At 39.1% G+C, this 22,909-nt stretch overlaps 2 protein-coding genes across 5 annotated transcripts; one reads left to right on the top strand and one right to left on the bottom strand.

Annotated features, from left to right (window-relative positions):
• Positions 1 to 1,905: 1,905 nt before the first annotated feature.
• Positions 1,906 to 5,725, bottom strand: LOC136442938 (large ribosomal subunit protein uL23-like). Its single transcript, XM_066439982.1, has 6 exons — positions 5,596 to 5,725; positions 4,401 to 4,594; positions 3,947 to 4,107; positions 3,322 to 3,498; positions 2,495 to 2,564; positions 1,906 to 2,017 (listed from the first exon to the last, which is right to left on the bottom strand). The coding sequence occupies exons 1-6, from the start codon at positions 5,609 to 5,611 to the stop codon at positions 2,003 to 2,005; spliced, it is 633 nt and encodes a 210-aa protein (XP_066296079.1). The 5' UTR covers positions 5,612 to 5,725; the 3' UTR covers positions 1,906 to 2,002.
• A 110-nt stretch (positions 5,726 to 5,835) lies between these two features.
• On the top strand, positions 5,836 to 22,688 carry LOC136442915 (ras-related protein Rab-34-like). Of its 4 annotated transcripts, none has more exons than XM_066439963.1 (13): positions 5,836 to 5,949; positions 8,003 to 8,168; positions 9,667 to 9,792; positions 12,162 to 12,185; positions 15,468 to 15,559; positions 16,327 to 16,392; positions 17,010 to 17,111; positions 17,412 to 17,476; positions 18,828 to 18,879; positions 19,287 to 19,368; positions 19,616 to 19,706; positions 20,274 to 20,390; positions 20,694 to 22,688. In XM_066439963.1, the coding sequence occupies exons 3-13, from the start codon at positions 9,703 to 9,705 to the stop codon at positions 20,759 to 20,761; spliced, it is 849 nt and encodes a 282-aa protein (XP_066296060.1). In that variant the 5' UTR covers positions 5,836 to 5,949; positions 8,003 to 8,168; positions 9,667 to 9,702; the 3' UTR covers positions 20,762 to 22,688. The 4 variants fall into 4 exon arrangements, with proteins under 4 accessions (XP_066296060.1, XP_066296067.1, XP_066296043.1 ...); XM_066439970.1 differs by lacking the exon at positions 5,836 to 5,949 and adding an exon at positions 5,962 to 5,999; XM_066439946.1 differs by lacking the exon at positions 5,836 to 5,949 and adding an exon at positions 6,326 to 6,792 and having other exon boundaries at positions 9,480 to 9,792.
• Positions 22,689 to 22,909: the final 221 nt, after the last annotated feature.

The raw sequence follows: 22,909 nt of genomic DNA, 5'->3' as shown, positions 1-22,909 counted from the left end.
TCTATATTATCGCAAAAACTACACTTATTATTTTCTACAATTCTCATCTTATACAGTAATATTCTGGTTGGATATATATTATGCAATATCTTCCATTGCATGCTTATAAGTTTGGGTTCTTTAGTGGTCAAGAAAGGAGATTTCCACAGTACATTCCAAGAAATAGAGTGAAAATCGTACAAAGGAAATAGTTTCTCCCAAAAATTTTGTGAGACCGGAACGGATTGGTATTGCATGATACAAATATTCTTGAAGAAGGTAGAGTCTTGTGAGCGGATATCTTTACCACAAAGTTTGACACTGGGAGCTTTTTCATTGTCTAATCGAGAAACACCTTTCCACTGTTTGGGAACTGAGTTCATAAGAGCGTTATACTGTAGTAATACATGTGCATTAATACCAACAATAGCTTTTACATCATCAAACGATATGAATTTACCCTGATCATCTACAATATCATTGACGTACAGAATGTGTCGTCGAATCCATTTGTCAAAGTACAGCATGTTGCCCTTGTAACTTATACAAACATTATTCCATAACAATTGCCAATTTACTTGATCAATATCGTTGACATTCTGAACAGGTTTCGTTTCATACCACGTATCAATTTACGGTAATAAAGAGGTAAGGGTGCCAGTGAAACATTAGATGACACCTGGACTGCAGTACAGTTATGTTTCAAAATACATAGATCAGGACCAAACTTATTGAAGTAATACAGCTGTATCTTCTTCCATGTGGGAGTAGGAGTTTCACTACTAGATAGCAATTTTTGTATTGATCGTAGTAGGCAGCATTTGTGCATTATTCTTATATCAATCATTTTCAATCCTCCTTTTGAATAGTCTTGAACCATAACATTACGCTTTACCCTATCTCTTTTCCAAATAAATCTGTAGAACATCAAATTAACATCCTTCAAAAAACTATCCGGTGGAATAAGTGCACCAAAACTGTAAGGAAGTTGTGAAGCTACAAGGCTTTTGAGCACTGTTATTTTTCCTATAAGACTAAGGTTGCGTGGAGCCCAAGATGATAAAATATTTCTCATCTTACAGTATTTCTTACTCCAGTTTACATCTATTTCAGAGGCACAACATGCAGATGAAAAAACAATTCCCAAGCATTTAGCTGTGGTGCACCATTTAAGCCCACTGGCTTGCTCAGAGCAGTGTCTCCATGGGCCTAGCCACATGGCTACTGTTTTTTCTTTATTCAAAACTAGTCCCGAAAAAACTGAGAATCTTCTAATAATATCTAAACTTCTTTCAATTGAACTTTTGTCACCAAGTATAAGTTCTGTATCATCTGTATATTGAAAAATTCGAGATTCAACCTCGGAGTCACTAAGGCCAGGTAATGTAATACCTTTGATTTCAGAAGACTGTCGGACTTTAAGAGCAAAAAGCTCTGTAGCTAGAACAAATAGAAGAGAGGACAAGGGACATCCCAGAGTTGTAGTAGTGTTATATTACCTTGTAACTATGTATGTACCATCACATAGGTCACTCCTTGTAATTCACAGTAAAAATAGATCATTTCAGTATTTTTCTTTCATGAACCATGTGTTGTTGAAAGTTAAGCCACGGTTGTATTTCAATTGACAGAGCTGTAACTTCAGTTATCACCTCAAAAGTGGGTCTCCTTACCACTCGCTCTTGCAAAATAGCAGAAAACTTGTAGGTATAATGGTCATAAGCCCCCATGTTTTACTCAACTGCAGTTACCTCTCAAAACAAACAGTACAAGTATACCTTAGAACATGCCCGTAAAGCCAAGGCTATCTCAGTTTCCCTATGTACTGCAGGTATAGAAAAGAACCTTTATTTTGTACTTATTAATGTACATTCAGCTTAGACCAACTTCTATCAAACAAACACAAAGAGAAACCACCACAAAAAGCACATTTTCCAGACTTTTATTGTTGGAAGTTTTTTTGTATATTATTTGTAGCTAGCAGACTCTCTGCTTCTCCAGACTCCAAGAAAGTTCCAGCAGTTTAGATGATGCCAATCTGTACAAGGGGAAAAATAAATGATAAATACATGTTGTCATCAAAAGCAAAAAACTTTGTACATAGACACTGACATACATGTTAAGCTATACACATGCTATTTTACCCTGACACTAAGGTTTTGTAATCCATATTAATATTCTGAACTTAGACTAAGAGTTAAAGGTGTTTGAAGATGACTACACCACAAGTTATATGAGGGAACCAGGGTGCTAATTGTCGTCAACTTTCTCTGGCACACATGTGAAAGTTCTTGTCACACTAATTCAGTGAACAGAACGGCAAGCTGTGTGCAAATGTATTGATACAACAGGTCAGTCTGAATTACTGCATTTCAAGAACCCAACACACCTGATCTATCTAGGGCTAGGGGCTTGTCTCTCAAAAGCGTTTCTCTGTTTGGTACATGCCTTTTTTTGCAAAATATATATAGTGACATTTTGCAAAAAGACAAGACACAAGAAAGGATGCAGTTACCTTGTTTGCAACATCTAGTGCGTCATAGTCTGGAGCTAGCCGTACGTAGGCCTTTTTCTGTCCATCTGGCCTGTAAGGATCATAAGAAGACATTGTCATGAAAAGGGATCTTCCTTAGAGGTAAGCTAATAGTAATGCACAACATTCTAGGAGTTTGGACTGAAGTTCCTTTCTCTTTCAAAACCTACTAGTACAAAACAGTGTAAAAGTTGCCTTTCTATACCTACCATTCCAAGTCACACACTAAACATTAAAAACATCCTGTCATTGCTACTCACTCTCCTAACAAAAAATGACAAATTCTACAGTCTGATCTCTGAGTTAAGTGTGTGATGTAAGGATACACCAGAGTGTTTGTGCCCACATGATTATTACTGGCTGAAATGTTGGACAGTAGTGGTCCATGACATAACAACTATGACAACTTCAGATTCAACCAAACTGCATGTCATTTGACATCCTCTAATGTCCCATGGAAGCCCCATCCCATTGAAAGTTTCTTTATTGCCTGAACTGAAGACGACTGACACCGCAGGCTACAGAGGGCAACCAGGGTGCTAATTGTCTTCAGCTTGCTGTGGCACACATGTGAAAGTTCTAGTCACATAGACATAGTGAACAGAACGGCAAGCTGTGTGCAGATGTACCTGTCTAAAAGAATTAACTTACAACTTTTCAGAACCAGTGGCACGAGAACTACAAAACGTCTGTTTTTGCATACCTATTATTGCAAGCGACAATCCGAATCTTACAAGATTTTGTTATGAGCCAGTGCAGCTAGATATAAAAAACAATGACAACAGAAATCCCACAGCAATGACACTTACCTAATAAGTGTGTTGACCTTGGCCACTTCGATGTCGTACAGCTTTTTGACGGCCATCTTGATCTTGGGTTTGTTGGCTTTGATATCAACGATGAAGACCAGCGTGTTGTTGTCCTCAATCTTCTTCATTGCAGACTCAGTGGTGAGGGGATGCTTAATGATGGCATACTGGTCAAACCTGCAGGTGGAGTTATTTGCATTTAAGGATTTGTTGAGAAACGTTAAGCATCCAACATTTATAAAGAACATACATATTACATTCATCTGAAGTACAGCCAGTAGGTACCCATCTGCGTAATGAGTTTGTTGTTGTGCCTTTTAACACGCTGGACGCACCTACTCGAACACGAGACACCCAATTTACATTCCTTTTGAAAGACGAATGCAGCTTCAACCAGGTGGCCCTTCCCAAGAAATCATTTCGTAATCCATGTAAATCTTGCTAGAAAAAGAGTGAAAGGTGTTTGAAGATGACTACACCACAAGTTATATGAGGGAACCAGGGTGCTAATTGTCGTCAACTTTCTCTGGCACACATGTGAAAGTTCTTGTCACACCAATGCAGTGAACAGAACGGCAAGCTGTGTGCAAAAGTATCTGAAACAACACTTAATGGCTTTACTTACTTGTTTAACCTGGGGGCACTCTTGCGGGGGTACTTGGGCATCCTCTTGGTCTTGAGGGTCTTGGGCCGCCTGAAGCGAACCTTGGTCCTGATCTTCTTTTGTCTCTTGTCGTGCACCCCACGCAGGACTGCCTTCTTAGCCTTCAGAGCTTCCGCCTTGGCCTGAGGACGGTGAAATAAATAGGTCAAGTTTAAGGGACTCGGGACACACATTTCTCATAGTAAACATTGATCACTCAAATCAATGCCTCTTGGCATCAACTTTGCATCGCATCCATAAGCAGCAAGGAAAAGGTTAAAGCTATGATTACTATTGTATCCTATCAGTTAAGTTTGAACATTTTAAAATGACCCGAGCGACATCCCTTCAATCTTAAACATACAAACACGGCAGACCTTAGAATAGTTAGATTTGAACCGAAAAACCTGGACACAAAGACACTACCAGTGCGCACCTTAGTGACCTGTCCCACAGTCTTGACAGACTTGGGTGCAGGTCTCTTGGATGGTGCCTTGGCATCCTTCTTGGCTGTAGGTTTGGCTGCTGCCTTCCCCTTGCCCGCAGACTTGGCTGCAGGTTTCGCTGCAGGCTTCTCTGCTGGCTTGGCTTCAGTCTTGGCAGCCGCGCCTTTGGCGGCCCCCTTCGCACCTGTATAGATGAAAGTCATTGTATGACACAGGTTAGGACTATGGTGTACAGTATAAATGGCCTTACTAAAGCATACAGGTGTTGGGCTTTCAATACACATGCTATTTCACTTTGATAGTAAGGTACATGTATTGTAAGCCTAAGGTCCGTATTGTAATCCACAGTAATCTTCTGAAGTTGGAAAGAGTTAAAGGTATTTGAAGATGACTACACCACAAGTTATATGAGGGAACCAGGGTGCTAATTGTCGTCAACTTTCTCTGGCACACATGTGAAAGTTCTTGTCACACTAATTCAGTGAACAGAACGGCAAGCTGTGTGCAAATGTACCTATTGAGACAACAGGTCTGAACTACTACCTTCCAAGAACCCAACACACCTGACATATCTTGTTACCGACTAGGGTAAGGCCCTGTCTTTCAAAAGGTTTTTCTAATCTACATGGTTTCCCTGTTTGGCATATGCATGTCATCTTTCAACCTGACACTTTTTTCAAATTCAAATCATGTTTATGAAAAGAAAATATCACAGCAGCTATGATATAATATCATAACTGCTGTGGTATTTTCTGATATTATATCATAACTGCTGTGATATTTTCTTTTCATAAACACGAAGTTCATTCAACCAGATTTTGTAACTTAACTGATATAATTTTGAAAGGGGGTTAAACACCCAAATATATACAGATGCAACTGTTAGTTACACTTATCCCATTTACATTTACAGACATACATTATCTCAACTTAAGTTTTGCAAGTGTTGGAAACGAGTCACAACGTGTGAGGACTGCCCCCCTCCCCCTTCAACATGCACAAGTTTCCTCACATGTACCTTAAATTTTCATCCTGTTTTGAACATATTTGCATATAAGAGTAACAGTACAATTCAACAAACGTATGCTAAGGATCATTGTCACTTATTCTGTGTTGTTTTTTGTTGGTGTGATAACTAGAAGACGCCACAATTGCCCAAAAACTTAAGGTATCTCTCCTTCTTACCCTTCTTCGGCGGCATGATTTTGGAAAGAGGCCGTGGACGGGTTTCCCAACCTAAAACTCAGGGAGAACTTCCAAACGCAATTATTGCTTCTCGGAAGTCCTGAGGCAAACAGAGCAGAAATGTCGTCTATAAAACAACAAATATTCATTTTTTGTATATTGATATATTTTTGCTATTGAAAACAGGCACGATTACTCTACTTTTTTCTCTTACTTATGCCATACAACTCTGAACATCGATAGGTGCGTTTGTTAAGATGGCAAGAGCTCTCGTCCTTGTTCTCGCGGTATTGTACGAGTTTTCGTCCAAACCGGAAGTCAACTGAGTGAGACCCTAGCAGCATCAGCTGACAGGTGAGTGAAAATATTGTCGACAATTTTCCAAAAACCGCGACGGTTTTCAGGTTCGTAGGCGTTGAACTAGATTATAAATGCATTGAATAAATAATTCTATAGGTCTTGCACATGGTAGATCTACAGGAAGTTAATGAAGTTACTTGACTTTTATTTCGGGACAGTTGGAAATTTTATTGGAAGTTTCCAAGAAGTTAGTATAGTATAAACAGCTGATCCGTAGATCAGTAAGCCCCCTGGTGGGTGACACTGGTATTTTTTGAATGTCAAGGGCATTTATCATATTCATGCACACCTTTGTGATTGTCTTGCTGCTATTGTTTCGACCGTTGCCGTGCGAGGCACATGTCACAAGAACGTCACGAGATCTCAGTTACACTCCAGCAAACTTCAAACGATCCTTGCCGACACCAGTGCCCTGAGGGCATGGGGGCGAGGAGAAGCAAATTATCCCAGCCCCGATGACGTCCCACTTTGGTCCCCTCGGGCTGCGTTTACCCTCTTTGTCAGTAAACCACAGCAGCCAAGCCCCAGTAGAAGGAATGCAGCACGCGGGCAGGGCTGACATTTGGACAGACGCTTAGGCCTGGATAAGCTGTTCTCTCCCCTGCTATTTTAGTCTTGGCCCAAACACCTGGCATTGCAGCACCCTGTCCTATCATCATCAGTACTCAGTGGAACACATGTTCTGAGTTTGGTGCTTTCTTTACAAGTGTCGGCAGTAACTATGATCAAGGCGCCACAGAACTGGACTTTGGTGATCGAAATTTCGCCAGAGTCGAAATCTCACGTCGGTCATCATCATGACTCGACCCAGACAACTCCGAAAGAAGTGGCTGAGAGGTTGGTAGACTACAACTTGAGACGTTGCATTTTCCTCACCCTATTTATCACCCTTGTTAAATTCTTTCGCATCATTTGTAGTACAGCAATTGCCAGGTAGGCCATTAAGGCATTATGGGTCTGGGCCATTATGTGTTTAGCTTGCAAGCATTCTTTGTAGTGTCAATTATGAGGTTGGTTATACAAGCTTTACTTTATTGGACAAAAGTAGAGTGTAAGTAAGTTGAATGTACAAACATGTACTAAGTAGTGTGTATTTGTTGTCTCAATAAGATTTTCAAGTGGCCGTGCCTTGCAGTCAACAACTATGTCATTTAGAGCTGCTCATGATCATGAGTACTTTATATCTTGCAGACTATGATTAGTATGAGGTGCTTTTACTTTTCTTACTCATTCTCTGCTAGTACATTTGACTGTGGTAATGTCTATAACATTACATGTGTATATAAATCAAAACCTCTCCTTTTCATTATGAATGTTTGCAGTTTGTGTCATGACACAATGCCAAGCCTGGTCATATTGCAGTTTCTTGCATCTAATCCTGTGAGGTCTTATCTGGTCTTATCACGTCCTGAGCCCTACCTCATGAGGTCCATAGATATGACATGTTATACTTACAAACATGGGCCATTGAAAATGTATGGCCTTGAAATGGGCTTACGGCCTTCCATCCATGACCAAGAGCCTGGATTGTAGTATGTTCAGGGCCATCATATTGAAGGTTCTAAGCTTTTAATTGAGAAGAGATACCTGATACAGTGATAGCCCAATCTTAATGGGATCTGATCCAAGAAAGAGGCCATCGTGTTTGGGATTTCTTAAGAATGAGACTTTTTACAGGTTGCAGCGTCATACTACAACTTACAAGTAGAAATTTGAAAATCACAAGGAGATAAGCTGGCTTGTCTTTCTGCTCGAACAAACATGATTTTTGAATCTTAGATTTGAATCTTGGCCCGAATAAATCTGTAGAGTAACGCTATTCAGACACTGCTGTTAATGTTATGTAAGTTATTTACTGTAGTGTCAGATTGATACCAATTTTCCATGAATAAGTAATGACTGGTAAATGTTACAAACCACAGCACTGTTGACACCTGTTACTATTCACCAGTGGGAGAAGTTTTCTGTCAACTACATTTTGTACTTTGGAGATCATCGCCAAAAATGTCATGAATTTTTTATCGTCACCTGCATTATGCTGTTGCAGGTACAGGAAGCTTCAGTCCCAGACAAACGGACACTTCGAGACGCCACCAACGGAGGGGAAGATGGTTCCAGCCTTCTCCAAGAAGAAGCTGTCGTTCTGAGGAAGGAGTGTGGTGTTTGGCGCAGTCTTCTCATTCTTCTACTTTGCATTCCAGTCACGTCTTTGTGTACGTACAGTCTTTTGTGTGGGGCACGTTTTGCTTTAAGCATGTAAGCGTGCATGTATGTGCCTACAGATTAAAGCTTTAAGTATATGATTGCATTGACTAGAAACACTATGATAACGTACCTATTCTGTAACTTCACTGCTACTGTCGCAGTTTTTGTTCTGTTGATTGATTTGCTATTCTCTCCACCAAATTGATCAATGACATTTCATCCAAGCAGCGTGCCATTTTGCCTGGGTCAATTTTTACACATGAATATGCATTAAAAACAGCTGCCAGGATGATAAACCTTTTGAAGTAACAGAACAATTTTGGATGAATTCATTCTGGATTAAACTGGTTTATGCTATAGAAGTTGCCGGACTGGAACACTGAAAAGGAAGATTAATATTGTTAAGCTGAATATAATCTCTTGATCATACTTTGATCATGATGTCATACATATGTAAATAGCAATATTTACATGTGTAAAATATGTTAAATCAAAGGTAGGTATATGGAATGCTGTATCTCTTAGATAATAGATCTTGAAGATACCATAATTGCAACCCTATCAGACAGATTATTTCATGTCAATTTGATTGTCACAAGTACATTGGTACTTAAGGATAAAAGCTCAGATTCTCAGACTCAGATGATTACAAAGACAGATCTACATTAGATGTTTTTGCAAAATTTGACATATAAAGTATGACATTCCGTGTAACATTACAAGGTTACTAAAAAAAACTCACCTCATGTAGGTGAATTCTTGGGTTGGGGCATTGTTGCCATTCTTGAGGTTAACGTTATACTGTACAAAGAAAGTGTTATGCCTTTAAAAACTCCCTGGTAGGAAGTACAGGAATAACTCCTTCTATAGCACTCTTGTCTCGTCCATTTTAAGGACTGCAGAGCAATTAGGAACACCCTAATTAATGTGATTGTCTTCTCTTCCTCCGGATACGACAAGATCCTTTGTTCCTTGATCACAAGAAAATCTTTTATCACGGCATGGTGACTGTTCTTAAAGGAATTTACCAAATAATTTCTTTCAATCATTCTACCCAGCAAAAGTATATTTTTCATTATGGTTGTTGTAACAAATTATCCAACCATTCAATGTTTGGTATTGTCCAATGTTAGGTAAATATTTGAAAGACAGAGGATTTAAAGTTGTTCAGTAACTTTTTTGATTTGAAGACATTTTTTTCTATCAAAGTTTAGCTGAGAGTTACTCATGAGTAAAAATGTGTGAAGAAAATATTATTGATTGTTTAAACATTGTAATAGAGCATCAGTATATTCAGGTATTTTTCTTTTCTATTTCAGATTTATTCGAGCTCAGGGACATCCCACACAACTCACAATTAAACCTCACCCAAACTCCAAGAAGCATCCTTCCCCTCACCTACATGTACCCAAAAGCCTCCTGCAACACCAACAAGTCATTTCCCTAAAGTTCAACCCCCATTCCAAGCCTATAAGTACATCCCTATTACCACTGCATGATAACCAGCTTCTGACGACAGAGGTGCGGTACTGTGGCCATGAGATGTCTTCATCACGATCTGCTAGGTCTGCAGGGGCCAAGGTGATAGCCAGACATGCCAGCAAGGATAGAGTCATCAACTCATATCCACTGGTAGGTACAGCTTGAAAATGAGTTCCTATGAAGTGATAGGGATGAGGTCTTTACATTGTTTGGAAAAAGTTTGGCCATGTTATCCCAGCTACCCATATACACACACATCACTGGTTAGTAGTTAGTATGGGTTGGCAAAATTGTGTATTTGCCTTTATAATTGTCATAACAACAATACATTTTTCTTTACTGTGAGAGAGATGAGACTATCCTTTGACATGAAGTCATTCCCAATTACTTTTACAAAAGAACTTATTTGGGTAGCATGTGTCTGCCCTTTTCTCTAAACTAGGACGACATAAACACACTCAAGTTTATGCTGTCCCTAAAATGGCCAAGAGGCAAATTCATCACATAGCTGGAATTGTTAGGAATCTTGTGGTGAACAACCTTCCGTTATTTCAGAGAAAACATCACTGAACAGTTTGACATATTTTGAGGCGTGTTTTGTGGTTCAACCACATCCTCCCAATTTTGTGACTTAAATCTTACAAAGTATCAAAGGCTCACATGTTTATGAAGATGATGATCTGTTATGGAGGGTGAATTATCGCCAGGTGTCCTTGGTACAAAGGACTACTGTTTGAAATACCTTGAATAGATAGCACGACTAGATACCTGGATTCCTGTCGAGAAAATGCGTCAAATATGTAGGTTTGTTTTCCGAACAAGAGCCCGGTAAGATCTGATATGGCCAGGAGAGACACGACACAATAAGGCAAGCGACAACAAGGAATGTTGCATTATGGACTCGGAAGCCCAAGGATTTCAGAGCTTTGAAGACTTTGTTTGTGTCTGTAAATCCTTTAGGAAGTGGAAATTGGCTACTGACGTGCCCTTTGTTATTCTGTGCATTGTGGTTGTTACCCCTAAGTAGTCATGATCAGATGGGTCAAATGATTATTGTATTTCTATGAACATGAAACATTGTGAAAATTGGTCTTTTTCTGCACATGCCTCTTGTGTGATGACACAAATAAATCACATTATTAGTATTAGTACATTGTTTGCTTTGATTGAATGGATACTCAAATGTATTCTTTGATATCAACTAATAATACATTAAATGTAGCTTTGAAAAAGGATCTTTTTCCACAATCTGTGCTCAAAATACCTTTTGTATGAGGACACCAGTCAATTACAATATTTGTGACGTAGTGTAACCTTGTTTGCTTTGACTGAAGGAAAGTTTTGAGGTTCAGATTAAGGTAATGGTCCATGGGCAGCACACATTACTTACTTTGCACAAAATACGTCTTGTCGTGAGCTTCTGCAACTCATACTTGTGTTTCCTGTTCTCGCTTATCCTCTTTCAAGTGGAAAATTGGGAATTTCTTCCACCGTTTGATTTTAGATTCATCTTGCCGGTGAACTAACAATTAATTTAACAAAGTTTGTTTTTACTCTTAAAGGAAAAAGACTTGTTGAGAACTGCCCAATTGTTATGAGAAACTAGTCTGCTTTCAAATCTAGATCCTCATATGTTCTAAATGTAGATATCCAGACTGTTGTTGTTCTTTTCAGAACAAAGGTGTTCAACTGTGTATTCACATAGAAGTAATTACTAATTGGGTTCAGTGAATGGGTTCTAATATGTTGCAAGTGGTGTTGCCATCACTGACCCCTAGGTCACCACAGTGTAAACAACTTCTACACACTGTACCTGTGGTTTTAGTGCTGATTTGGCCAAATAACTATTTTTCCCCATGGATGAAATATTTTTTTCTATCCACATATAATTCAGAATGATGTTTGGTGCTCATTGATTTAGACAAAGTTAAAGTCCTCCCGCACCAGACGGTGCATAGGGCGGAGCCCATCTCCGTTTCGGCAGCCCTTGGGCCACACATTTTTGTGCAATCACTACAGCAGGGGGCTAGTCCACTGGTAGTGGCGTGTGTTTAACTACCATACTCTTTCCGAAATGCTGAGTGCTAAAGCAGAGAAAGCAATATGTACCATTTTTAAAGTCTTTGGTATGATTCGGCCGGGGTTCGAACTCACGACCTACCGTATGCAAGGCCAACACTCCACTAGCTAGGCCATTGCATCGGTACTCTAATTTGGACAAAGACTGATGTTAGCCTTAAATATGCACCTCTTACAGTCTTAGCTCACAGGTACTTTCTATGTTTCTTTGAATTGCAACAGTATTACAGTACTTATATATACATGGCACTCAGGCAAGTTGGTACTTAATTATAGCTCATTGGGATTCAACACATTGTGCTCTTCAGTTTTACATTTTCCAGCACCCTTAATATCAACACTTTGATTCAAATGTTTTGTTCCATTTGTTTTTGCACAATCACTTTGATTAATATTTGTTCTTTCACTTGTCTCTGGCACGACCCTCCTTCCCCATCCAGGTCCTTGGCACCATGAGAAGTGTGGTACGTTGACTTAAACTGGCTTCATTTGTGACAGGTGGTGGCAATCTAATTATCCTAATTAACCAACCAGACTAACTCTAATTGACAGGATGACATCAGCATATGTTAACAGAATTTTATTCCCAATTTGAGAATTTTTTAAATTAACATTAACATGTTGATTATCTTAAAAATCTCATTCTCTTCCTTTTTTTGTTTTTGATGCAGTGTTCTGTATGTCAAAAATGGTATAAGAACAAAAGAATGAAATTACAAATCTCCCAACTGCCTGAAGAATCTAGGCCGTTGACCTGGGTAACACACCTCCCCTTCTTCTTTTTGTTCCCGCCCAAAATGCCGACCACAGCGTCCAAACAGTTTCCAGCCCGTTGGTTCCGATCCTTGCAACAATTAGTGAGGTCACACTACAGTTAGGCCCTCCTCGTAAAATCCCTGTCGTAAATGTCTACATTTTCAGGAGTGCTGACAAAATGCAGCTCTGAAGGAGACTTTTTTGGTTATGGGTGTCTCAAAAGACTGAAGGAAAAGAAGAACTTTTTGTAGTCTAGTATTTAGGTCAAGCATGCCTACAGGGGGTAATTATAAAAAAATGGGGGGAAAGTGCCAAAAGGCAGCACTCCAGGCAACACCTGCCTCAACTATTGTTTAGTCACACTGTACTTAGTGTCGCTTAGAAACAATGCAATTTCCCTTAATGTAACAGTGTTTTTAGAGAAACCTATATGGAATATTATCCAAACAGTAACATAATTGTCATAATTTTAAAATGAACGTAACCCGTGCAAACATTTCTTTTCCGAGATGTAATATTATCAAGGTCAATTCTCATGTTTGGTGCTGGCATGGCTGGTGAAACTAATTAATATATATAACTCTTTAACCAATTACTTGTTAACTACATGTAGGGTTATTACAACAACTAATTATCAAACATCTCCCAACACTTGGTCATCAGACACTACTTTTCCTGTTTTGTTGCATATTCTTTAACTTTAATACACAGATGGCCATATCTATTGATACCTGATGTAATGTCCACTATGATAATTTCGCTGGGTGCTCTTTAACTGCCACATGACAGAAACAGTGTTATCAATGTTTCCGAAAATAATTTCATCAGGTTGGTAGAACAGGTTAGGATATTTGGAGTTTCTTTTTTCACAACCAGGAATCTCACCTGCTGACGTTTCGGTGTCTGTCAGACACCTTCTTCAGAGCTTCTGACCATGGGCAGTAGGCCTCAGCTCCGCGGACTCAAAACAATAGCGAGTTTGTCTTCTCCGCTGAGCAGTTGCGTAAGACATCCTACCCCATAGTTATGCAAATACTCCCGACGGCCCCCCGTCGTCCAATGTGAGACAGCCGCTCGGAGGAGCTAACTTCTCATTCCTCGCTCCGCTCGGAATTCGCTCTTGGCGCCTGCGGCGCCACGGGGGGCGCCCTTCGGGCGCGCTTCGGGCGCGCTTCGGGGCGCGCGCTTCCGGCGGAATTCGGGCGAGGGCGGCTTTCGGGTAAGTTCGGGATCCGCGCGACCTTCGGGCGCGCTTCGGGCGAGGGCGGCTTTCGGGCCTATCAAACTCTTCGGGCCTATCAAACTCTCCTTCCGAGGCCTACAGCCTATGTTCTGACTGGAGTACTGCTTCTCGCCGCTATAACTTAAATCGGCTACTTATAGCGGCGAGAAGCAGTACTTTAGTCAGAAGCTCTGAAGAAGGTGTCTGACAGACACCGAAACGTCAGCAGGTGAGATTCCTGGTTGTGAAAAAAGAAACTCCAAATATCAAGTGTTATCAATGCCTTCTCAAGAATGTCTTGAACACCTTGATATCTGAGGCTTTGGGGATTACTGATGCTGCACTTTTTATATTCACTTTTTTAATGCGGAGGTTTTATGGTACTCGGTGGAATTATGAAAGCCTATGTTACATTTCGTACATTTTATATTGATGTAACGGTGAGGCCAATATCTCAAAAATCAAGTTTCTTAATGTCTTCAGTTAATGTGACTATTTCGTCATGTTGGAAAGAATCTAATGTGTGATAAAGTGAACTGAAAGGATGGTGTAAGATATCAGACAACGCTCTTGCAGTTCTTTCGTTGCCCAGACAATTCTGACAACAAAGAAGCAGAAAAGTGTACTTGGCCTGTAATAACGTTATACATAACCTTCAGGCATTCCTCCATTTTTATCCTCCTTGTTTCAGATAATCCTTATTGATCTCTGAGACAGTAAAACATTCATGGTAACAAATCCGGTGCTAATCACCCAATTTTAACAGAATCTGGGTCATGACTTGAACCCTGATAACCTCCCCTCCTCTTTCTACAGGAAGAAGTTTTTCTGAGCAGAAAGTGATCCACAAATTACAGTAACTGTTATTAATAATGACAGGCACGGGCTGTGGTGTGGATATTTTTCATAATTTCCAGTTGCACAGGACCTATTTTTAGTCCATGCATATTTTGTTGCTTTTTTAACAAAAGGATTCCATGGTAAAACCCAGTTGTTGCCTGCTGGACAAATAAGACAACTATCACCTGTTTTTCCTCAAATGGAATGTACTGAGATGGGGCATACCCTGGAGAAATTATTATCCAAAAATGGGAACTTCCAAAACTGACAACTATTGTTCTCCTTGTGTGATGACAGATTGCCCTACCTGTCATTTTAGACAATTACCAGGTAACATGACACCTAAAGAAGGGCCTTAAGTGGCGTAATGGTAGAGTGTTTGGCCCAGAGCCCTGAGTGGGTTTGAATCCCCTGACATGCCCCAATGTCGTGCCCTTGGGAAAGGTACTTCATACGAATTTCCTCACTTTACTCTGGAAAATGAGTACCTATCTTTGGTTAGGGACGTCCTTGGATAGGATGTTAAATGGAGGTTCATTGATTGAGGAGAGCCTCACCTAAAGTATGTAAAAGAACCCACCACACTTATAGAAAAGAGTAGGGGACCTTCCCGGTGTGAATGGATCAAATAAATCTGTCGGAATATGCAGCTTGTACTGTTCAGCACGAACCTGTCATTACCAGGTATGCAGTACAAACAAACAAGTTGTTTTACAGTGTAGCCCCCCCCCCCCCCCCACACACACTTAACATAACAACCATGTCTTTTTCTTAAAACTCTTTTTTAGAATTAGAATATAAGGTTATTTATGGCTAAAGATATCAGTTGACTAGACACTACAACTGCAACAACAAAGTGAATATTGATATTTCCTATTTAGTTGATACCATTCCCAGTTTAATGTCTATATTGAATATGCTTCTCCAGCCTTACAGACAAGAAGCTACCCCGTACCTGGCCTTCAACTTTAACCCCAAAGTGAAAGCTGCCTGTTCTGCCCAGAAGGCTGTCACTTCCTCGTAAGTTTCACTCCTGTGACTTGCTTTTACTTTCACATGTGGGAAGGTGTGTCCTTTGTTAGCATCCTTATAAGCAGGGGAGTACCGTACTATGTCAAATAAAACTGATATGTCATCAGAAAAATGTATAAGCTAAAAACACCTGACTTGTAGAGCCTGCCAACAAGGCTAGTCTTTGTTGTTCGATCTTGTTGAGTACTTTCTGTTCTGTTGTACAGAAAATGATATTATGTAGCCAAGATTGCTTAATGGCCTACACATAGAATGTCCCTCCTTGTAATTGTAATCTTACTCAAGAGTAAAGAAACTGTTTTGGATAACTCAATCCTTTCTTTTGAACGTTATCAAAAACTCAAATAGTGGTGACCATTACATTGCTGTTGGGGAATAGGTTTTTATGACTCAACTTTGCGTATAGTTTATCCGTTGTGCTTTTCCAGTTTTCTTCTTCAAATTTTATCATGGACAACATCATTTTTAGTACTAATCCTAAACTCTGCTAGATATACTGTAAATGCAGAAATGATAGCAGGGATTTGATTTTGCGGTAGTGAGAACATGGAGTGTTCGCGGTGGTTTTGGCTTTTGAAACAAAAGTAGCACTACAGTCACACAATAGAACAACTTTTTGCGGTGGATTCAAGTTTGTGGTAAAGAGTTCACCACAAAAAACACAAACATAAAACCATCACAAACATTTCTGCATTTACAGTATGTCATAGTAATCTTTATGATGTCAACTGTTGTAATCTTTTTTTCACTTCTAGGTTAAGAATCTGTAAAGCCATTGTGATCGGTGATGTGGCCGTGGGGAAAACCTGCCTCGTTAACAGGTGGGCATCGTTGATTATTCCTCAACACACTCTTCCAATGTTTACTAAACAACATGGGAATGACAGCCAGTGTTATGGGGGGCAGATACCATCAACCCCAAGCACAGCCCCAACATTCCTGTTCATGTTTGGGTTATTGTCTGTGTAATCAGATCATCAGGCAACTGACATGTGAACTCTGAGTGATCATTTATCTTCTTAGAGGTAGATGTCAAATGTAAATGACAATGTTGTTTTGAAATATGTCACAATAAACATGGATGCAAGACTACTATTTGTGTACATGTCTTTATCTAGGGACATTTTAAAGTAGAAGTACAGAGAGTTGTTTTTCCTTTGTATGTCGAACTGTGGTTCTGGTTCTGGTTGGTTATTGGACAACACCCCTTTGTTTGGGGTCACAAGTCTAGGAGGTAGTAGTGCATGGTTATTGGTGGCTCCTCACGTGTTGCGCGACCTCCTCCCTGAACTTGACCTGGTCCGATAATTGAGTAGTTAAATATGGTTGTGTGGTATAGAAGAACACAAGAAAAAATAATGTAAGCTTTCTGTGTGCTGTAAGCCAATCACTCCAAAAAATATTTTTACAAAATGTTTGATTTTTTTGTCCCTCCCAGGTTCTGTAAGGACACCTTTGACCGTGACTACAAGGCTACCATAGGGGTGGATTTTGAAGTGGAGAGGTTTGACATCCTGAACACACCTTTCAACCTACAAGTGTGAGTGAACACATTTTACAATCTATGAGTATGAAAATCATATCTCTAACAAATGTCTATAGTACATGTACGTTCAGTTTACAGATGGTTATTTTGTTTGGGTGAGAAAATTGATCAGCAAAAGAATTTTTGGACACATCTTTTGCAAATTTCAAAATAGAAGAACCCTTGCTTTTAAAAGTTGATGAGGATACAAGTAAAGATGCTCTTACTTTTTTGTAAAACTGATTGTTCATTAAATTTTGGAAATACATGATGTAGCAGACAGCGATCAATCGAAGCTGTGTTTTCCACCTACAGATGGGACACAGCAGGCCAAGAGAGGTTCCAGTGTATAGCTGCAGCTTACTACAGAGGGGCACATGGTAGGCACATAATGTCTGTTGTTTTAGTATACTATAGAGGGGCACATGGTAGGCACATAATGTCTGTGGTTAAAGTATACTACAGAGGGGCACATGGTAGGCACCTAATGTCTGTGGTTAAAGCATACTACAGAGGGGCACATGGTAGGCACATAATGTCTGTGGTTAAAGTATACTACAGAGGGGCACATGGTAGGCACATAATGTCTGTGGTTAAAGTATACTACAGAGGGGCACATGGTAGGCACATAATGTCTGTGGTTAAAGTATACTACAGAGGGGCACATGGTAGGCACATAATGTCTGTGGTTAAAGTATACTATAGAGGGGCACATGGTAGGCACATAATGTCTGTTGTTTCAGTATACTATAGAGGGGCACATGGTAGGCACAAAATGTCTGTTGTTTTAGTATACTATAGAGGGGCACATGGTAGGCACATAATGTCTGTTGTTTTAGTATACTATAGAGGGGCACATGGTAGGCACCTAAAGTCTGTGGTTAAAGCATACTACAGAGGGGCACATGGTAGGCACATAATGTCTGTGGTTAAAGTATACTACAGAGGGGCACATGGTAGGCACCTAATGTCTGTGGTTAAAGCATACTACAGAGGGGCACATGGTAGGCACATAATGTGTGTTGTTAAAGTAAGCCTTGTCAGTTTTGTGTCTAAAGCAAATAAAACAAAGATTACTTTCACCATGTAGAAAAGTTGTCTGTGGTTCAGTGGTCGCAAAGTGGTAGTGGTGTTATGTAACCAGAAACACAACGTAAATGTGGATTTAAGAATGGCAGTTGTACAATAGAGCAGTGTTAGATAAAATGTACTAGAAAAGGGAAGAAAAGTGATATTCAATCTCCGAAGTTAAAATGACTTTGACTTCTTCTTTTAAGAACCAAAAGGCAATAACTCTGTTATGTAACTAGTTGTGAAAACATAAATTATGTAAAACTTTCCCTAAAATGATCTTTGTGCTTATAAGTATCTTTGATAATCTTTGTTAGTGAGTTGGTAATTTTTGGGTTTATGTAACTCAGTCTTACTTATCTAATTATTTACACTAGGTTCAATGGTAGCGTAACAATTGCACAATGTATGGAACTGTACTACTGTATAGCATTGATTCAATTTACTTCATTCATTGTCTATATTCTGTCAAGGCAGTACTGTGTCTCTGCTTGGTCTGTTTGAATCTGTCTTTTGTTAAATTCATCCACCAGCCTTGTCAGTTTTGTGCCTAAAGCACATAAAAGAGTAATTACTTTCACCATTTAGAAGCGGCGTCTGGGGTTCAGAGGTCACGTCGTGGTATTGAAGTGTTCTAAACATATTGTCTCTTCTCTACAGTCATAATTGTCACCTTTGACCTGTTGGACATCAAGTCACTAGAAAACGCAAAGTAAGTGTTCTGATGTTATATCATAACATACATTCAATATTTACGTTTCAAATATAAGATAAAGACAACCCTTTCTTTCACTTTGTAACCTTGCTACAGGTATAACCTTATCTGACACCATGTTTTTTCCTTCAGGGCAAAATATCTTTGATCTCATGTTTGCCACAGAGCTTAATTTCATGCTCAATTAGCGATAGACTGAATGCTTGAGTAGGGAAACTGCAAATTATAAATAAAGCATTCTGTCAAACATCAAGTGTGCTATTGATTGTTCAAAGATTCGGAATTAGGCAATGATTCTTGCAGCTTATGTATGAAAAATGATATTACTGTATCCTCCCAGATTTGATGTTATTACATGTACTATGAATGTTGTAAAATGCTGAAATATTTTTATTCCCCCATAGGAACTGGCTGGAGGCAGCCATGTTGGAAAACACACAGAACGAACCTCTCATCTTCTTGGTTGGAACAAAGAAGGACCTTTGTGTAAGAACATTGTTTTTCCTCCTTCTTCTTCTTTAGATACTTTGAAACTTTTTTTCCATGGATTGATTGATGAAAGGTGTGTTTTAAAAAACGGGTATATCAGGTTCAAGCAAAGGGAAAATAAAGGGGAAAATATGAGAATGTAAGCAACCGATTTTGTGCATAAAACTACAAATTCTGTGTCAAGTGCGTGTCCAGAGAGACTGTGTGGCATGGCAATGCAATGTGTGCTGTTCTTCTTTTTTAGAGCAAAGCCACCTATGAGAAAGTAGAGGAGGATGCAGTGAGAACAGCCCAGGAGCTGGGCGCTGAGTTCTGGGGTGTCTCCTCTAAAACAGGTACGTATGCAGGCAGCAAACCACCATCCTTTTATGGGGTCTCTCATTCTACAGCAGTCACGAGCATTGTAACGAGTCACGAGAAGTGTAAAATTGCAGCATATGTGGTTAATCCATAATGGTTACTGACTTTGAATCTGGACCTGAAAGTTAAGTGTTTTAATCCCAGTTGTTGTTGCTTACACAACTGGCCTGCTGCTAGACAATGCAGTCCTTACGATGAGATTTTCCATTGTTGAGAAAAAACGAAATGAAAAAATCTGGGGGAACTTTCAAGGTAAATTGAGATTGAGATTATTTGTAAAACATTGCATCCTATGGGCTTAATTACGTAATATGTACAATGAAGAGTGCATACATAACATCTCCTACATTACAGTTCAATAACCACTGAGACTGTTTTACGTTGAACCTGTATGTAACATACGTTGATGAAGGTTAGACAGCCAGGTAATAAGATATGCCAAAAATAATTACTCAAGCAACTGGATAAAATTTTGAAACAGTCAGATGTTTCAGACAGCATCCGCTATCTTTCGTATGTAACATGCTTGTCTTCTCTATCAGGTGAAGGTGTAAAAGACTTCTTCTTCCGTGTTGCTGGCCTTGCCTTTAATGAAGCTGTGCTGAAGGAAGTGGATGTGTCCAGCCCCTCTAAACAGATAGCCACCAGTGATCTCATCAGTGAGTATTGGGGAAATACGAACCCTTACTTTACTAAGGCTGTATTGAGTGGTCTGGTCCCACAACACAAGAACAGCTCAGTGTTGAAGTTTGAAGGAAGACTGGTCAATCTAAATTTGGAATGGCTCTTGGAGTTTGGCAAATCTGATGAAAGTAGACCAGTATAAGTGACAAAGAAGGAAGAAAAACATAAAATGTATAATTTGTGAGGAGCCCTGTGATTATACAGGTTCTTTACAAAAATGGCTCTTGTCTGATTGCTGAGAATTCAATGTTTCTAACCAGAGTTCTCTGTACTTCCAGAGGTGGACAGGAATACAGAATTAACGGAGCACAAGAAGTCCAGATGTGGTGGGAAATGTTCAACCTGACGCAGAGGAGCAGAAACATGTAGAGATTTATCTAGTTGTAAAAAAAGAAAGAAGAAAGTTAACATTCCCTCAGTACACCCTTGCAATTAGGCATTGTCCAGCCTGCACATACATGTGGTCATTCATCATCCATCCTCTAGAGCAAAGTTTAGTCTCCCATCCAGTATTCATCATTCATTTCATTATTTCTGTCTGGACCTTCCAACAAGGTGTGTTTCAGCTTCAGTAGGTAATACAAAGCATTCCCTGTACATGTATCTATCAAACGTTATCTAGCCGCAACTATATCTATGAATGTAACATATCTTACTTTACATATATAACAGAAAATCAACCTCCATGTTCTTGCAATGTGCAAAAAATTGAAATGACTGCAGCAAATCTTTCATTCATAATGTTATCTATGTTTACTGTTGGGGTATGCAGTACTACATGTACTCATAGATGTTTGTTTGTTTCCATCAGTTTTTCTGCTTAGTAGCTTCATGTTGCTGTCCTGCTGCTGTGTGATGAGGAGACAATAACTTATATGTGTTATTTGTGGGTAACTATGACAGTTATATATTTGATATACTAGTAGTCTCTTCAAAATGGATTTGAAAAGATGTCCGAATCGGTCTTGACAAATGCGGCGGCGTACTTAAAAGATACATTTACAGAGTACAAAACAATGCATAAAGGCAAGTTAGAGGAGTTACTCGGTGGGTCAACATCGTGAGATAGGTACAGCCCTTGCTGAACTGTCAGAATGGCACCAAGTGTTGTGTGGTATTTCAGCCATGCATTCAGAGTAACCATATACACTTGTATCAAAAGCGTTTGAAATTGTTTAGACCATTGAATGGATCCCAGAACATTTGTGTATCAAAGACTTTGTAATGGCTTAGAAGGAAATCATGTATTTTTATAAGACTATCATAGTTGTTATTACCGTGAGTTACCGTGAGTTGTGGTGGTGTGTTTTTAAATGTCAGGTTATGTTGCATCATTGTATCATAATGCTCCAAAAATGTTATTGTATACTGTTTAAACATTTTACTTACATATCCAGACACAAATAAGTTGAAATAACACTAGACATATGAAAAGGTGGAGAAGGCATATCAAAAACTACAAGTTGACCAAAATCAGCAGTTTCAATGAAAAACCTTTTTTTCAGTAGACACGTTCATTTGCTGGCACCTAATACAAAAGCCAATATCCTGTACAAAGCAAAATCTTATGACTGGAAAAATTATGTTTTGACCATAGCTTACTGGCTACTCAAAATATGAATGCAGAAAACATCAACATTTTCTATCCAAGGGTTACAATATTGGTGATTAATATTTGAGAGGATGAAAAATTTTCAATCATAAAATGAACAACTCTTGCAATAATTCTTTGATCTCAAAATGAACCCTTTAACCAGGCAATGATTTGCGTTGTATAATCAAACTTCTCACTGGAGAGGGAGTGTGTAGCAGATAGAAGTGGTGACCCGAGAAGAAGATGTGGTGAAAAGACTCCCTCTAAGTTATTTATTATTCCGGATTGCGAAGTTCAACTTAATCTTGGGTCTTAGAATTGTTGTTGTCAACTATGTTATTTTCACCTTGGTATACAGAGATAATAAAAGCACAACTGTATTACTGGGATACAAATTTAACAATAGCTATATGTATCATACTTAAAGAAGAAACAAAGATATTTGGTGATTGTATTAAGTTGGTCAAGCATTTTTCCAGGTTTGCATACAAATGCATCAAAGGTGGTCTATGGTATGAAATACTGAATGTGATGACTAATCTAAAGGGAAAGAGAACAGTAGCTCTGTTGGTTGATGGACCAAGACACACCTGTTAAAATGTATTAAGTAATGGTTCGTGTATGATGATTATAGACCTAGGTGGAGTACTTTCAATAAAGTTTGTTTTTTTCATTTATAGTTCTGTATGGTTGTCCATTGATTTTAGTAATGAAAAAGACAATAGTACAAGATTAGAATCATTCACACTTTTTAAAGGGATTTTCACTAAAACTATTAGCGTGGTCAGTTGGCCTGAAGTCTAAAAGAAATCTTTGAAGCGACATTATCCAGAAATATTCGAGTTCGTTTTCTTTTAAAACATGATCTTGCCATTAGCATCAAAATGATTTGCTATTATG

This window comes from Branchiostoma lanceolatum, chromosome 1 (genome assembly GCF_035083965.1).
Source record: "Branchiostoma lanceolatum isolate klBraLanc5 chromosome 1, klBraLanc5.hap2, whole genome shotgun sequence".
NCBI classification, from domain to species: domain Eukaryota; kingdom Metazoa; phylum Chordata; class Leptocardii; order Amphioxiformes; family Branchiostomatidae; genus Branchiostoma; species Branchiostoma lanceolatum.
This window is presented reverse-complemented; position numbering and strand designations above follow the sequence as displayed.

Bases quoted from the DNA above. Each gene is read 5' to 3' on its own strand.
- LOC136442938 (XM_066439982.1), bottom strand. The intron at 4,108-4,400 runs GTGCGCACTGGT...CACCGTCCTCAG, and splicing joins CTGTGGGACAGGTCACTAAG to GCCAAGGCGGAAGCTCTGAA. The intron at 3,499-3,946 runs GTAAGTAAAGCC...CTCCACCTGCAG, and splicing joins AGTGCCCCCAGGTTAAACAA to GTTTGACCAGTATGCCATCA.
- LOC136442915 (XM_066439946.1), top strand. From the start codon at position 6,753: ATGACTCGACCCAGACAACTCCGAAAGAAGTGGCTGAGAG. The intron at 16,393-17,009 runs GTGGGCATCGTT...TGTCCCTCCCAG, and splicing joins AAAACCTGCCTCGTTAACAG to GTTCTGTAAGGACACCTTTG. The intron at 20,391-20,693 runs GTGAGTATTGGG...CTGTACTTCCAG, and splicing joins AGCCACCAGTGATCTCATCA to AGGTGGACAGGAATACAGAA.